An 18,164-nucleotide genomic window follows, 5' to 3' on the forward strand; every position below is an offset into this window, starting at 1 on the left:
AAAGCTCAACATCTTCACCTGAGCCAGAACATCAACGAGGTTGCTATTACTGGTGTCTTGAGCTGTCTTGCCCTGCTTAATGAGTTTCCCTTCCCTTTAGGTGGGTGCAGGAGTTCCTGAATGAAGATAATAGGGGGCTGGATGTGCTGGTGGAGTACCTGTCTTTTGCGCAATGCTCTGTCACGTGAGTCACTGCCGTGCACTGCACACCACAACCTTACATCTGCCAAAACCCAGCTGGCAATGAAGCCAGGTGCCTATGGCCTGACTTGCATTTCATGGTGGCGTTCCTCCTTTGGCAGAGTCTGCAGAAACTGTTTTATTTTACTTTTGTGGTTATGATAAACATACCGAGGGCCTCAAAATAGTACCTGGCGGGCCATGAGTTTGAGACCACTGAGTTAAGGAGAACGGTTAATCTGCTGGCTGGGTTGGAGGGCAGAGGGGAGAACAGGGCAATCAAGCCATTGTGACATCACTGATGAGGTTGGCTCTTATTGGTGGAATGAGACATTATGACATCACAATCTTGGCTCTGCTTCCCAAAGACAAACAGGATGTCATGGATACAGTTAAGGCAGTGGTCTCAAACTCGTACCCTTTGCAGGGCCATATTTCGGATTTGTCGCTCCTTGGAGGGCCTCAGAAAAAATAGTTAATAATGTCTTATTAAAGAATTAACAATTTTGCATGAGGTAAAACTCTTTATAGTTTATAAATCTTTCCTTTTGGCTAAGTCTATCTAAAGAGACATATGATCAAGAAACTTTTTTATTTTACATTTGTGATTATGATAAACATACCGAGGGCCTCAAAATAGTACCTGGCGGCCGCATGTGGCCCCCAGGCCGCGAGTTTGAGACCACTGATCTAATGCAAGTATAAGGCCTAATTTTTCTTGCTGATGTAATAAACAAATTATATGCAAATTATATGCAGGGATCTTACACCGGATGCATGTGCACGAGCTGTTGTACTCAGGGCAGCTGGAACAGGAGCATCACAAGGAGCAAACGTGCCATGTTCAACTCACCCCCAAGTGTTCCTGTCGTGCTTCTGCTCAGCAAGGGAAGCCAGTAGACTGGCAGAATTTTGGTGCCCTGGATTCCCTTGTGCCCTGTGCTGGAATGCTGTTCTGTGCATAAAATTCTTTCAATACCGATGATCATGCCCAGACCATCATTCCTGCTCATGTACAAATGTGTGCTGAAACATTTTTTTTTGCTCAAACCTGTGCATAACTGTAGCCACTTTCAGACCACCCTCAGTGCTGAACCATTACCTTCTCCATCCTATTTATTTTTTACCCCCAGGGAGGCCACCAAAAGGTTGGTGGATCCCATATGCTCTTAGGAATAAGAAAAGCAGACATTAAATCTTCAGACACTACTTCAGAAGAATAAGCTAACTATTCTGTGCAGGGATGGATCCCCACAGGGCCTACTAGGCATAGGCCCAGGGCCCAGTGGCCTTTGGGGGGCCCTTCTCATTTTCATGGAGCTGGGTTACCATATTTTTCTCGGTGAAATCCCAGATACCTGGCTCCACCCTGTTCTACCCCGACCATACCCCATTCTACCTTCAGCCCACCCCATTCCGCCTTTAGCCCTACCCCATTCTGCCTTTAGTTCCGCCCCATTCTTATCCTAGCCCCACCCCCTGAAAGCCTCATCTTATTATTCCTGACCTGCAGGCCGTGTCCAGGGGCCTCCAAGAATGCATGGACGTGTGTGACATCATCTGCGCATGCTCAGAGGATCTCCACACGGCCAGAGCTTTCCAAAACCTGGACAACTGCAGGGTTTTGGAAAGTCTGTCCGAGCACCTGGACAATCCTCTAAAAAGGGACTATATCTGAGTTTTCCTGGATGTCTGGTAACCCTATCATGGAGGGCTTTGCTTAGCAGTTTACCGGTGCAGCCTGGCAACAAATCAGTAAAACTAAGTACTTGGCAGTTGTGGCCAGGAAGGGAGTCCTATGCAGTAGTTGGTCCAGAGGTAGGGTTACTAGACGTCCGGATTTTCCTGGACACATCCAGGGATCCGGATGGCTTTTCAAAACCCAGCACTTTGGGTTTTGAAAAGCTTCCTGACAAAATCGCATCGGGAAGAGGCATCCGTGCATGCACGGACGCAATGCGGTGACATCAAACGCACACATGAGTGCACGTGACGTCATTGTGTCGCATCTGCGCATGTGTGAGTACCATCTGGGGGCGGGGCTGGGGGGGGCGTGACAGAGGCAGAACTGGGCAGTCCTTGGGGGCATGGCCACGGGTCCGAAAGAAAATCTGGTAACCCTATGCAGAGGCCCACAAACTCATGATCTACCTCAGCTTCTTTGCCTCCTCGGACAGTGTTAAATCCCCAGTGTTGTGCTCAGCCTGAGTCTTCTGCGCACTTCTCTGCATCAGGCAGAATAGCTAAGAACCTTATTACCATTGATTTTAATATGCTGTGCATTAACCCTTTCAGGACCAAGGGACATATTTGTCCCATAACTTTAAAATCCTATAAATTTTGATTGGGATAGTCTACAGTTCTAAATTTGATATGTACGGATTCCATAGGATACTGCCTTTATGTAAACAAACTGGCTCCGACATTCATTCATTAGCGTCGTTGCCAGATTGACGAGAAGATTCACTTGCCACACTGTCTATAAGCCAGAAGTTTGATTTTTTTTAAAAAAAATAATGATATTTCACAAAAAAAATCAATTTTTTGGCATCTGCAAGCCCTTTTTACCATAAAAATGTCGTCAAAACCACAAAAATTGGCCTACGATCCTTATGGTCCTGAAAGGGTTAAGGTCTCACTCAAGGTTAGCTTCTGCACAAAATCCTTTACTTGACATGCGCCCAGGAAATTGTGCACAGACGTCATGCAAACCCCGCACCACTGTCTCCACAAGCATTCTGCATCGGCCCTGCTCTTCATCTCCCTCTCACTGTTTCTGTTTTCCCCCCGTATGGCTTCAGATATGATATGGAGAGCACGGACAACGGGCCAGGGAGTCCTGAGAAAACCAAGTCCCTGGACCGATCTGTAGAGGACCTCAGCAAGAACACATCTTCCTCTCCTACACATGGCTCCTCCAGGGCCCGTCATCTCACTGTCAGGTAAGAGGAGAGCTAGGCGCCACATCCCCTCTCCTGTGTGATTCTTCAAGCATTGGGCATCTCCTTCATAAGTAGCAGGGGACCTCAGGAATCCTCTTAGTAAGCGAGTTTGACGTGTTCTCGCCGAAGGACATCACCAAAGTATTCTGCTCCAGATTTTCCCGTGGGAACATTCTTCTTAGTAAATGTGTAGCGATTTTTGCATGAGAGCAAATCTTTGAGATCTTATAGACCCCCCTCCCCCCATCTGCTATATTTGAAGATTAGTCATTTTATTTATTTTTATTTTTAGGTATTTATATACTGCCTATCAAAGTTATCTAAGCAGTTTTACAATCAGGCACTCAAGCATTTTCCCTATCTGTCCCGGTGGGCTCACAATCTAACATACCTGGGGCAATGGAAGATGAAGTGACTTACCCGAGGTCACAAGGAGCAGTGTGGGATTTGAACCCACAACCTCAGGGTGCTGAGACTGTTGCTCTAACCACTACACCACTCGCTGATCATGGAGCCAAGGAACACAGAGTGCAAATACTACTTATCGTCTCAATAGTGCTGTCAGAAGTATGCAGCGCTCTCCATTAAACATGTAAAAGACAACTCAGCACCTCTGAAGAGCCCCTTCCTCCAATAATGCCCCAGCGTAGGAGTGAAGAGAATGGGTGTTTGTGTACATGGGATGTGAATGCATGGGAAGTAGAATGGGGGTGGGGGTAGGGGTAGGGTTGCCAGATTTTCCAGTTCAATATTTTTTATTGAGTTTTTTGAAAAGATATAAGAAACAGTTCAAGTACAGGGTATCAAAAAATAAAACAAAACATTTAGTATAACAAATATTCAGTTACATTGTGCAATGTAGAATTGAATCGTTTTAAAAGATCTAAAGTACTAGGACTGTTCATGAAAAGATAATAAAGGAAAAGATAAGAGGAAAGAGAAATTGAAGGAAGAAAGAAAAAGAATAAAATGAGGAAAAAGATGAAGGTAAAGAAGAAGAAGAAGAGAGGAGTGTCTATGAAATAGATTGAACATATGAGTCTAGGAATTTCCAGGGTGTTTTACATTGTATCAAACTTTTGGAAAGTCGAATTATATTTTTCTTTTCATAAGCATATGATTCAAATTTATGATACATGCTCAAAGAATTCCACCAAAAGGTATAGTTTAGTAATGAAGAGGACTTCCAATTTTTCAAGATGTGCATAAGGGCAGTCACAAACATTGCATCAATGAGTTTAGGAGGACAGTTAGACTGTGTAAAACAATCTGGAAAATCCGGACGTCTGGTAACCCTAGGTGGGGGTGGGGAGTCACCTGGGCCATGCCCTGACCAAGTTTTTGCAAACCCTTCCCCTCACATCAGCAACTGGGGATGAGATTGGTGAGGAAATGTGGCTAGGGGTACAGGGCTAAGGCAGTTCTGGATCTCATTTTTAGGTGATTGCTATATAAGTTCAATAAAAGTTGACATAGTTGGTCAAAAAAATCAATCTGTGTAGATAAACGTGCCTATTGTGTATAAGCAGCTCCATTTTGTGTTACTTTAGCTGTTGTGGGCAGACTGGCTTCAGATGCTATATGGACTTTTTTTTGTCTTGACTCCATAGGATGCTGTGTCTTTTTCTTCTTATGCACTGTGGGATGTTGTACATTGCCACTGTCTTTGCTGAATTTCCTTCTTGCATGGATACTGTGTACTGCTGTTGTCTAAACTGAAGCTCTTCCATCTTGTGCGCGGTGGGATTTTGTGCATTCCAGAGCTGAGATTGTGATGTCATAATGCCTCATTCCACCAGTGCCTAAGAGCAGTGATGTCACAATGGTTTGATTGTCCGATACTTGGCTCATATAATAGCCTTACTGGGTCAGACCAATGGTCCATCTAGCCCAGAATCCGAACTTCATGGAGGTCACAAGTACCTAGCAAAAACCCAAATAGTAGCAGCATGCCATGCCAAAGATCCAGAGCAAGCAGTGGCTTCTCCCATGTCTGTCTCAAGAGCAGTTTTTGGACTTTTCCTCCAAGAACTTGTCCAAACCTTTTATAAACCAGCTACATTAACATCTCTTACCACATCCTCTGGCAATGCATTCCAGAGCTTAACCTTTCTCTGAGTGAAAAAATATTTCCTCCTATTGGTTTTCAAAGTATTACTCTGTAACTTCATCGAGTGTCCCCTAGTCTTTGTAAATCTTGATGCAGTAAAAAAAAATCGAGCCACTTGTACCCGTTCTACACCACTCAGGATCTCCTTCTCTCTTGGACGTTGTGTGCTGCTGTTGTCTATACGGAGTCTTCTTTCCTTTTGCACGCTGTAGGAAGATGTGCATTGCCACTGTCTCTGTTGAATCTCCTAAGTTTCTTCCCTCTTTACCAATTGTCCTCTTCTCTTGCATGCTGCCCGCCTGGGATTTGCAACTTTTGGACTGGTTAGTATTGGAACTTGGAAGAACTGGTGAGACGGTAATAGAAAATATACAGCTTCTCTTCCACACACAGAAGTTTCACTGCAGGGGAATGGTACCTAGTCTACGAGGTTGTGTTTGTCTGAGATTTCAGCAGCTCCCACTTCATATCCTCACTGGAGAATGACATGGGGACAAATTTTTCCCCGTCCCCGCAGGAACTCATTTTCCCGTCCCGGAGAGTTCTTTTCCTGTCCCTGCCCCATTCCTGCAAGCTCCGTCCTCATCTGCACAAGCCTCAAACACTTTAAAATCATAAGCGTTTGAGGCTTGTGCAATTACAAGAATGGGACAGGAACAGGGACAGCAACAAAACTCACAGGGACGGGGTATTTGTCCCCGTGTCATTCTCTACATACTCACTTAGCCCCCTCCCCTACCTGCTCTCAAGTATTTAGATTTGTCAGCTCTCTGGGATCCTCAGGGGCCTCTACCGGCTATGCCACAGACTATCATGCCAAATTGTACTTTTTCAAGTGCTGCATTTTTCTGTGTTGTCAGCCTCTTGATCTCATTCTCTTTTCTTTGTCATAGGCACACGGTGTCGCATAGCAGGAAAGCGTTGCGCAACTCACGGATCGTGAGCCAGAAAGATGATGTCCATGTCTGCATCATGTGCTTGCGAGCCATCATGAACTATCAGGTACAGACAGCATAAGACCCCTCTTCCAGCTCTGTCCAACCACTTGTGCAACAGATCTGTCTGTGTGGCAAACCATGTGCCGCCTGAATGACTCTCGCCTCTGCCCTTTGGCCTTTTGAACTTTCCTCTGGGTGCATTGTGGGATTTATAGAAATCCATAATACAGTGTGTGAAAAGTTAGGATGAGCCGAAAGGTTCCACTCAGAAACTGGGGAGCATAGAAGGGGGAATGAATTCAAAGTTGAGCTGTTTGCTGTTTTATATGAATGAAGAAGGCATTGTTACTGCTGAGGGTTGATATTTAACATACTAATAAAAGCATGTTTTGGCCTTCCCACAGTCTGGATTCAGCCTGGTGATGAGCCACCCTTCCTGTGTCAATGAAATCACACTGAGCCTGAACAACAAGAATCCCAGGTATGCAGCACCAATGCCAGACAACCTAGGGGTTACCCTAAGGCTCAAGAAAAAGGAGGAAGGATTGAGACATCTGGGTTTTACTATCACTGAAAGCACTGGAAGTAAGAACAGATTGAGACCTCTGAGTTAACATAGAAACATGACGGCAGACAAAGGCCAAATGGCCCATCCAGTCTGCCCATCCACAGCATCTACTGTCTCCTCCTGCTCTGGAAGTAAAACCTGGATGTCTTACTCTGTCCTCCTTTCTCTGGAGCCACTCGCACAGGAAGCTCCCATCCAACTGTGACTCAGTAGCAGTGTGAGGGAGGGAGGGGGTCCGCCCCGGGTGCCCCTCTCCTCTCCACCCGCTCCTTTCCTTGCTGCACATGCGTGCCCGTTGGTGTTGCCTGTATCTTTTTTTTTACTTCCCTGGCATGAGATTGCTGCCCACATCAGCATTGGCGCTTTCTCTGACTTCACTTCCAGGACCCATGCCTAGGAAGTGGCGTCAAAGGGTGAGCCAACACCAACGTGGGCATGCTGCTCATGGCAGAAGAGTTAAAAAAGGTACGGGGAAAGGGAAAGGAGCACATGCACAGCGGGGGGGGGGGGGGGACGGGACGGGACGGGACAAGGAAGAGGGGCACCGCTCACCCTCACTATGCCACTGGTTGTGCTGGCATCATTGACACCTTAAAGCACAGTTAGTGACATCCACCAGCTAGCTCCAGTCATCCTGATGCACCCCAGAAGCAGCATGCAGAGACCTGTCAGACATTTTGGGCTCCTTTGACAAAGGTGCGAGCTAGCGTTTTAGCGCACACTAGCTGAAAAACTACCGCCTGCTCAAGAGGAGGTGGTAGCGGCTAGTGCGTGCGGCTATTTTAGTGCACACTATTCCGCGCGTTAAGGCCCTAATGCGCCTTCATAATTTGGAGCCCTTTATTTATTGTAAATCTTTTTTTTATTAAGGACATAGTATGCATAAACAATACAAAAGAAAATGTGAATTCAAATCCAGTGACACATAATGCACAAATAAATCTGACACGTTACAATGATTTACCCATATTCAGCCCTCCCGGTAGGTACTGCCAGACCCCAATCCCCACATTTTATTTATTTAAAATATTTATATCCCACACATCCCCAAATCTGTGTGGGTTACATCAAAACATACACAGTTCACAACAAAATATAAAAGACTTAACAGTAAACATTAATCAAATAACATTACATATCTGAAAAGGCTTCTTGAAAATAATACGGTAAGTTTTTAAACGTTTGTGGAAAAGTCGTAATGAGTCAACCTGGCAAATGATTCTGGTAGGGCATTCCACAATTGAGGATCTGAGAACAAACTGACGTTAAATGGGCTAAATGCTGACTAGAATAGTGGTTCCCAACCCTGTCCTGGAGGACCACCAGGCCAATCGGGTTTTCAAGCTAGCCCTAATGAATATACATGAGAGAGATTTGCATATAATGGAAGTGACAGGCACGCAAATCTGCACCATGCATATTCATTAGGGCTATCCTGAAAACCCGATTGGCCTGGTGGTCCACCAGGACAGGGTTGGGAACCACTGGACTAGAGAGCTTGGCGATTAAAATGATAGTTTTAGAAAGAATCGTATGATTAATCTAACTGACTCAATTTTGATGAATCTCATACAATTTTAAATCTCTTTTATATTTTTATAAATTTTATAATTTTCCCCACCCTTTCCTTTCGTTCTTCCCACTGGTTTTTTTTTTTCTTTATTAAAAAATTATAATTTTCTTCCTTATTTCTCTTTTGTTTAATTCCTTCTCCCCAACTTAATATGTCTGTCTTTGTATTGTCTGCCCTAGTATTGTCTTTACCCATTATTTTATTTCTGATTTTAATTGTACAACACTTTGAAATACAGTGGTACCTCGGTTTATGAGTGCACCGGTTTGCGAGTGTTTTGCAAGACGAGCAAAACATTTGCAAAATCGGTGCCTCGGAAACCGAGCATGGCTCGATTTACGAGCACACCCCCCCCCCCCCCCCTGCAATCCGGCAACCCCCCTGCGATCCGGCACCCCCCCCCGCCACGATCCGACCCCCCCCCCGCCATGATTGGGCACCCCCCCGCCACGATCCGACCCCCCCGACACAATTGGGCACCCCCTGCCGCTTCTTACCCTCATCTGGGCACTCTTGAAAATCGGCCTTCTCCTCTGCTGGGCTTGAGCATCTGAGCTAGGAATGATTAAGAAGGGGATCACGAACAGATCAGAGAAGGTTATCATGCCGCTGTATCAGGCCATGGTACGCCCTCACCTAGAATACTGCGTCCAGCACTGGTCACCATACATGAAGAAGGACACGGTACTACTCGAAAGGGTCCAGAGAAGAGCGACTAAAATGGTTAAGGGGTTAGAGGAGTTACCATACAGTGAGAGATTAGGGAAACTGGGCCTCTTCTCCCTTGAGGAGACTGAGAGGAGACATGATTGAAACATTCAAGATAATGAAGGGAATAGACTTAGTAGATAAAGACAGGTTGTTCACCCTCTCCAAGGTAGGGAGAACGAGAGGGCACTCTTTGAAGTTGAAAGGGGATAGATTCCATACAAACGTAAGGAAGTTCTTGTTCACACAGAGAGTGCTAGAAATCTGGAACGCTCTTCCAGAGGCTGTTATAAAGGAAAACACGCTCCAGGGATTCAAGGCAAGGTTGGACAAGTTCCTGCTGAACCAGTACGAACGCAGGTAGGGCTGGTCTCAGTTAGGGCACAGGTCTTTGACCTGGGGGCCGCCGCGTGAGCGGACTTCTGGGCACGATGGACCACTGTTCTGACCCAGCAGCGGCAATTCTTATGTTCTAATGTTCAGTCTTTGTATGTATATATTGTTGCATTAAAAATGGCCATTGATGTAACAGGTCCAGCTCAATCTTTGTACTTATACGAGCTTTTGCAAAGCTATTTGCTGATTTTAACCCGCTTAGAACTCCGATATGTGAGGATTTGGCAGGATATAAGTCAACAAATAACATATTCCCAGCCCCAATGACCTAGAGAGCAGAATAACTGACTTAGACTAAACCGAATATCTTTTGCAGGTGTTATATCTTAGCGATCATGCAAGTGGGATTAGCACCACTTGGAAGACACCAAGGCTTCCAATACTATAAAGCCAAAGAATGCTTTACACTTAAGTAATGGAGTGAGACCTGATCTTAAATTCTCCTTGAGAAATGAATTCCTTAAAAATTCTACAAAGCTTTTTGACACCGAAAGGTCTAGGAGAGATTTGGACTCTGTTATGCTTGGCTGTAAGCCTCCGTTACTAGTTACTCTAGCATTGAGTCTTTCCTTCAGGCAGAAGTTGGAACCATTTTTGCAGTATTTTGTGTGTCTCATCTTGAGAATTGATTTGCTTCCTCTCCTCTGTCTCCTGCACAGGACAAAGGCATTAGTGTTGGAGCTGTTGGCTGCCGTATGCCTGGTACGAGGTGGGCATGAGATCATATTGGCAGCTTTTGACAACTTCAAAGAGGTAAGGACCTGGGCACGTAAACACATCCACACATGGGTCATTCTTAACTTATTGTACTGATTTGATGATATTTTTTCCCTTAAATTTACAAGTTCAATTATGAGGGGGGAGGGGGTAATTTTATTATTACATATTGTACAAGATATTTGATTATATAATAGGAAAGGGTGGGAAGGGTGGGAGATAAGAGCATATCATTTGTACTATTGATGATTATTAAGTGATATATTTATTGTTAATCTGTTTTAAGATACTGACACTCTTATTGTAAGTTTGAAAATGAATAAAGATTAACCCCCCTCCCCCCAAAAAAAAGCATGACCATTTTTTTTTTCCTCAAAACGGGACAGAACCCTCCCCCCCCTCCCAGGACACAGTTACAAACCTGGGGATCCGGAAGCTGAAGGTTAGGGTTTCAGTTTAAAAAGCCAACATAATAAATCAGTAGTGTAGTCATAGATGGGTCCGGGTGGGCACAGGCCCACCCATTTTGGGTTCAAGCCTACTCAGCAGTGATGCACATTGTTGGCATTGCTGGCAAGAAGACATTTTCTGCGGAGCTCCCCGGACTGTATCAGCAACAGGGAAGTCAGCACTGTGCATGTGACACAGTTTTCAGCTGGAAGAGCTTGAGGATCCCCAGCAGCAATGCCAACAATGTATGCCACTGCTGGGTAGGCCTGAACCCAAAGTGGGTGGGCCTCTGCCCATTTAATTTTATTTATTTAATTAAAATATTTATATCCTAATTCTATGTGGGTTACAGAAGTAACAAACATAAATAAAATTATACCAACACATACATACAAATCTTATAACACCAATAATCAATAAAGTATAAATTCTAAAAAACTAAAATAACAATTACCCATCACAGATCAAGAAAAGCCTTTAAAAAAAAAAAAAAGCCTTCAAACTCTTGCAAAAAGCTAACAAATGAGGGATCAAACAATCTGATTCAGGAAAGGAATTCCATAATAGAGGACCTGCCACACCAAAAACACAAAAATGGCTAGTTGATTTATTGTTAGTTCTTTAAATTGAAACCCTAACCTTCAGCTCTTGGATCCCCCGGTTTGTAACGGTCACTTAGGGATCTCCACAGCCAAGGTGTTTCTAGCATGGGGGAAGAGGAGGCAATGGAGAGGAAATGTATGCCCTCCCCACCAGCACCCCAGAAACTAGCTTCTGGCTATGCCTCTGCAGTAAATATTCTAGTCTCTCTTATTATGTTACCTTCCAACTCCCTCTCTTTTCTTGGTTCCCTCCTTTCTGTCTATTTTCTGATACCGAGAGATGACCAAAAATACTCTAGAGGACTTGGATCTTTCTGACAGATTTTGTCCACGTAACCCCCATGCAGGATTTTTTAAAGAATCATTGAGGCCTGGACCAGTGCAAATTAGGAGGCCCCAGAGACCTGAATCTCATAATTAATTAAAATAAAATGCATTTAGAGGCAGAGTTTTAGCTGTAGACATGTGCAAACTTGTTTATAATTAAGGAAAATCCAGTAACTGAATAAATTTCATGTTCTGCTAAAAAAAAAAATCAAATAAACAAACATTTCCAAATGGAGGTCCCTTTTCTGGGTGAAGCCTGGGCTAAATTGCCCTGCTGACCCCCTCTTATGTTCAAATGTTTTTTATTATTCCAACGAAAACAGACAAATATCAGTTGTATACATGTCCAAATAACAACAGTGCAAACTCCCCCCACCCACCCTCCCCCTCCCATCCCTCCCCCCCCCAAAAGAGTCCAATGCTGCTAGCAAAACAAAGAGGTAAAGAGAGTTAACAATTCAAGAGTCTACTGCGAGCATATGGTGTAAGGTCCTGCCAGAAACACTCCCAGGTCTGACAAAATTTGCGGCCTGGTCCACTATCCAAATCTCCCACCAACCTGCGTTCCAGCGTCGCATGGCCAAGCATCAACGTTCTCCATTGTGCGTAGGAAGGTGGATCTCGGGACAGCCAGTTAATAAGAATTACTTTCTTCCCCATCAAAAGCACTTGAGTGACAAAAGCCGACATTCCCTTAGGTGTGGGCGCGGCTATATTGTAGTGTCCAAATAAAGCTCTCGGTTGTGGAAGCCAACGCCTCTTCCAAAGCTGCGTAATATAGTGCCCTAAATGTCGCCAGAACTGTTGAATGTTGGGGCAAGTCCAGAGCATATGCCCCAATGAGGCGTGAGCTTGGGCACATTTCGGGCAAGAGTGAGTTGTAGTTATACCCATCCGGGCTGCCCGTTCCGGCGGGATATAAAGTCGCAGAACAATTTTCAACTGCATTTCCCAGTGGGCAATATTAGGAGACACCCTCTGAATGTGCTTCAGTGTCCTCTGTAGCTGTTGCTGACCCCCTCTTAAAAAACCCTGTCCCCCAGCAAGAATACCATCACAGGCCATTCAGGTAGGGTTCCCTGAATGGAAAGATCTTAATCAGTATAGTCTGGAATTTTTGTGCTTTCAGGTGGACTTCTTGGGACACCAGGCCGCTCAGTGGTATAAATTGATAGCTGAATTTATAAAAAAGAAACCAAAAACTGGTCTTCGGGACATTTGGAGCATTGAGATTAAGCATCAAATTACTGCGTCTCAATGGCCACGAATTTGGACTCGGAGGATGAGATGTACAGTGTCTGCATCTATGAGACAAACTTGGTTTTTTTCTATTACAGAGAGCTTTCTGGACCCCAGTTTGGTTACAAAAGATGGATAGCTCTAAGTCTAATAGATGTTGGCATTGTCATCTGGAAGCAGGAACTTTAGATCATTTATTATTCTATTGTCCATTCATTTTGGCATTTTGGAAATCAATTTGGGGTCAAATCAATTGTTTATTAGAAAATCCGGTGGCATTGCCATATGATACTGTATTATTTGGCATGCCAATGAGGGCTAAGAATCAAATATCTTCGAATAATAATAAGCTTTTACTTATTATGACAGGGGTTGCCATACAAACAAATTACGAAGAATTGGAATAGACTAAACTATAGTTTCTGGTGGAATTCTCTGTGTCAGATATATATAAAATGGAAAGGGTAATAGCTACGCAGCAGGGGTATTTAAAAAAAATTTCTGGATGTTTGGGAGCCTTTAACAAATTATTGTAATGAGTAACAAAATATTGTAATGAGTAAAACCTACCTCTTTGACAAGTTCCTCTGATTATCCCTCCCTCCTCCTCCCTTCCCTCCTGACCTTCCCCCCCCTTGACCCCTACCGCCTCATGCAACACTCTTACCTGTTAACGCTGCTGTATTTAACTATAGCAATTGTAACAGCTCTGAACATATAACCTAGCTGCCAAAATAACTTCACAGGATAGTTACTGTCAAAAATGTAAAGGTAACTTGACCGAATATGTATCATCCAAAATGTAAGTCTAATATTAATGAAATTGTAACATCGCTGTAAATGTACAGTCTCTTCTTCTGTTAACCGCATAGAACTTCCATTCTACTTACTTTCAAAATAAAATCCTCACACCTACCATTATTTCTTCATAAACTTCTCATTCCTCATCACTCTTCTCGAATCCTGAGATCTACAAATCAAAATCTCTTATTGATTCCGTCTATAAAAGAATTTTACTACACACGTAAAATAAACTTCGCGGTAACGGCTCCGACATTGTGGAATTCTCTTCCACAACTTCTTCGAGAAGAACAAAATCTTGAAAAATTTAAGAAAAACTTAAAGACATTCTTATTTCGTGATGCATTTTCTTCTACTTAATTACTTCACTATTATCAAAGCTTTATATATTTCTCTACATCTCACATTCTTCCCCATCCTATATGTTTCAACCCCTACCCCTCTTTTTCCTTTTCTTTCTAAAGTGTAACTTTACCCACCCATCCCCTTTTATCCTCACACTCAAGTTTGTTTTGTTAAAGTCATTAATGTTTACTACACATTCTAAATTATCTAATATCTATTTAATTACTTGTACTTTTAATTATTTTTATACATTATGTAAACTGGCCAGATATTAGCTTGATGGTCGGTATATTAAAATTTAATAAACTTGGAAACTTGGTATACAAGAATAAAGTTATTATTATTATTATTATTAAAAATCTTTTTTCCCTTTAATTGTGTATGTCCAAGGTTGGGGGAAGGGGGAAGGGTAAATTTTGGTTTTTGTATAATTATAAGGAATGTTAAGAAGGGAATTTATTGTATGCTTTTATGTGAGTTAAAAATTGTTATGGGAGGGAGGGGAAGATAAGGTTTAAAGTGGATTATTGGAGAATATTAAGTGTTGTATTTAAGTTAAAATATTAATATTTGCTATCACACTTATAAGTTTTAAAAATGAATAAAGTTAAAAAAAAAAAAAAGAATACCATCACAGGTATTTTGGGGTGAACCCCATCCCCTGAGCTTCTCCATCTCTCTCGACTGCTTTAAGCGGATTGTGCGGTAATAGGCCACACCCAGAAGTATGTTAACTTTGTAACCTGTTCTGAGTTCATTGGGAAGGACCTGATATTAAATGAGCTAAATAAATAAATAAAGCAGGTCTCATTACCATCCCCCAAATCCTTTAGTTCTCAGAACCACAAATAATTTCTTATTTACCCCCCCCCCCCGTCCCTTTTACAAAACCACACTGGCGGTTTTAGCGCTGGCCGCGGTGGTAACAGCTCCGACGCTCATAGAATTCCGGTGAGTGTTGGAGCAGTTACCGCCACAGCCAGCGCTAAAAACGCTAGCGCAGTTTTGTGAAAGGGAGGAGTGGAGTTAGAGAGGTATATGCAGGGGATTAGGAGTGTTTCTGCTTTATCTTAGGGAATTATGCCCTAGAGCAGGGGTGTCCAATGTCGGTCCTCGAGGGTCGCAATCCAGTCGGGTTTTCAGGATTTCCCCAATGAATATGCATGAGATCTATTTGCATGCACTGCTTTCATTGTATGCTAATAGATCTCATGCATATTCATTGGGGAAATCCTGAAAACCCGACTGGATTGCGGCCCTCGAGGACCGACATTGGACACCCCTGTTAAGTATGCCCTTCTAGAAGTCTGATTTTTTTGCCCTGCTTTTCTACTTAGGTCATAGCAGGGGTAGCGAATTCCGGTCCTCGAGAGCTGTATTCCAGTCGGGTTTTCAGGATTTCCCCAATGAATCTGCATTGAAAGCAGTGCATGCAAATAGATCTCCTGCATATTCATTGGGGAAATCCTGAAAACCCGACTGGATTGCGGCCCTCGAGGACCGACATTGGACACCCCTGCCCTAGAGGAAAGGAGAGACAGGGGAGATATGATTCAGACGTTCAAATACTTGAAGGGTATTAATGTAGAACAAAATCTTTTCCAGAGAAAGAAAAATGGTAAAACCAGAGGACATAATTTGAGGTTGAGGGGTGGTAGATTCAAGAGCAATGTTAGGAAATTCTACTTTACGGAGTGGGTAGTGGATGTCTGGAATGCGCTCCCGAGAGAGGTGGTGGAGAGTAAAACGGTGACTGAGTTCAAAGAAGCGGTGGGATGAACACAGAGGATCTAGAATCAGAAAATAATATTAAATATTGAACTAAGGCCAGTACTGGGCAGACTTGCACGGTCTGTGTCTGTGTATGGCCGTTTGATGGGGGATGGGCTGGGGAGGGCTTCAATGGCTGGGAGGGTGTAGATGGGCTGGAGTAAGTCTTAACAGAGATTTCGGCAGTTGGAACCCAAGCACAATACCGGGTAGAGCTTTGGATTCTTGCCCAGAAATAGCTAAGAAAAAAATTAAAAAATTTAAATTGAAACAGGTTGGGCAGACTGGATGGTCTTTCTCTGCTGTCATCTACTATGTTACTATGTCCTGTAGAGTAAGACTAGAATTGTATTGGCCTTGGCTGAAAAGCTGGAGCCAAGGAGCTTATTGTTTGAAAGGAAGGGGGTGGGTATGAACTCTTTACCTGGACACCAGATACCTCGAATAGCAACCTAGCATCTGATGTACTGTATCTTGCTGGTGGCTCCCCATTATACACTGAAACAGGATCTGGGCAGGGAGGGATGGAGTTACACAGACCAGCGGGGAGGTTAAGGGATGTAGAATTTATTAGAGGCGCAGAGGGCTGGAAATAAGGAAGAGAAAGGTCAAATCTCTGGCCTGTCAGAGGTTCCATTCTGTAACAGTCAGGCTGAGCCAGTCCTGGTTTATTCCATTTGGCAACTTGTAATTTATGACTCCCCTTTATTTTTTTAAAGAGAAATGGAAGGGACAAGCTGTGTGGTGAAGTAAAACCAGGACCGGCCGGCTCAGTCTGTCTCTGCTGACAAAGAGTTTATTGATACCTGCCCCTCACCCCAAGCAATCATTTCAGGCCTTTCTTCTCTTGATTTTCAGTTAGATTTTGGTCAATGTTTTGAAAAGCATTTTTTAAAAGCAGAAGACAGATTTATTATGCAGCACCCACAGCCTGTGTTGGCTATGCATTAGTCAGCTCTGGAAACCTGAAAATTCAAAGCCAGTGCCCGGATTGAAAGTAGTTAGATTAGAGAGAAAATAACTTATTAATGAAGACTCTCATCCGACATCCTAGAGAGGAGATAACTAATTTTCCTTAGAAAAATGTTCTAAGAACTGTTGAAATAACGGAAGATTAACGGAAAATCTGGAAGGAGAGAAGCGTTCTAACACAAGAGGGAATCCCATTCCAAATCATTGTAAAAGTATATGAGAAAGATCAAGTAATATTACCAATATATTTTATTTCTTTTAAAGATGGAAAAGACAGTTTAAATTTCTGAGAGTTTCTTGACTCAGAAGATCTCTGATTATTCAAAGATAGAGGAATTAAAGACGTAAATAGCCCATGTATGATTTTAAAAACCATAGAAGCGCATTTAAACTGTACTCTAAAATAGACAGCGAGCCAATGAAGATTTCTCAAAAGAGGAGACACATGATCAAATTTTCTCTTGCTGCCGTGTTTTGGATTAGTTGTAACTGTTTTAGATTTCCCTTACTCAGGCCTATATCGATTGAATTACAGTAATCTAATTATGCTAGAATAATAGCTTGCACCAGAACCACAAAATGTTGCTGGTGAAACAGATGTTTAACTTTCCTTAACATTCGTAAACTGAAATAGCATTTCTTTGAAAGGTGATTAACCTGACATTGAAATGATAAAGAAGAGTCCAATATTATTCCCAGAATGCTACAAGAAAATTCAATTTTCAAAGCTTCTCCAGAATTCAAAGTTACAGAGAGAAGTAACTGTTCAATTTTTGGGCCAAATCATAATAATTTTGTCTTGGCTGCATTAAGGGCTCCTTTAGCGCACGCGAGACGCTAACGCCTCCATTGAGCTGGCGTTAGTTTCTCCGTGTAGTGCAGAGGTTAGGGTGCGCTAATCTGCAGCGGCATAAAAACACTAGCGCGGCTTAGTAAAAGGAGCCCTAAGTTTGATTTGAACAGAGGTAGCCCACATTTGAAGATATAACAGATCTGAACTGTTTGTGGTATTGCGGTATATAAAAATAAAGTTATTATTAGTTTTTTAACACCACATGGGCATATCAAGCAGCAAAACTTTGGAAACCTTTACCGAATAATATTAAGCAGCAATCTAATTTTAAGATTTTTTTTTTTTTAAAGACCTATCTATTTCAAGAATTTGTTATTAATAATTCCTAAATATTGTAATACTATTTAATAATTTGTATCTTCATAATTGTTTATGTAAACCGCTGTGAATTTCATGGAGGTATTGGTGATATATAAATTTTTAAAAAATTTGTATTCTATTATAATCTAAGCACATTCTTTGGCAATCTGGCATGAGCATTTCTACGGGCTCTGTGGCTGGCGTAAACGTGAAGGCATGGCGTGCGTAAGGTGGCTTACACCAGTATTCTAGAAAGAAAAGGAGGCACCTGCTCCAATAAGTTCTTCCCTATTGACTGAACCCAGGAATCTCCTCATGGAAAAACCCTCCATGTGCTGAAATAACACAGAGCTCTGGGATTCACAGTTCTGCT

General features: G+C 42.8%; 1 protein-coding gene across 5 annotated transcripts in view; it reads left to right on the forward strand.

Moving 5' to 3' along the window:
• FMNL1 (formin like 1) overlaps positions 1-18,164 on the forward strand; it is a 154,897-nt gene that overhangs the window by 74,670 nt on the left and 62,063 nt on the right. For 4 of the 5 annotated variants that reach the window (XM_033917947.1, XM_033917948.1, XM_033917950.1 and 1 more), the window contains exons 5-9: positions 101-184; positions 2,982-3,122; positions 6,126-6,234; positions 6,575-6,651; positions 10,075-10,168. In XM_033917947.1, coding sequence (XP_033773838.1) covers positions 101-184; positions 2,982-3,122; positions 6,126-6,234; positions 6,575-6,651; positions 10,075-10,168 — 505 coding nt within the window. The remainder of the gene's footprint in view (positions 1-100; positions 185-2,981; positions 3,123-6,125; positions 6,235-6,574; positions 6,652-10,074; positions 10,169-18,164) is intronic. The other variant, XM_033917952.1, reaches the window with a different exon arrangement.

The sequence above is a fragment of the Geotrypetes seraphini genome, chromosome 13, assembly GCF_902459505.1.
Source record: "Geotrypetes seraphini chromosome 13, aGeoSer1.1, whole genome shotgun sequence".
In the NCBI taxonomy this organism is placed as follows: domain Eukaryota; kingdom Metazoa; phylum Chordata; class Amphibia; order Gymnophiona; family Dermophiidae; genus Geotrypetes; species Geotrypetes seraphini.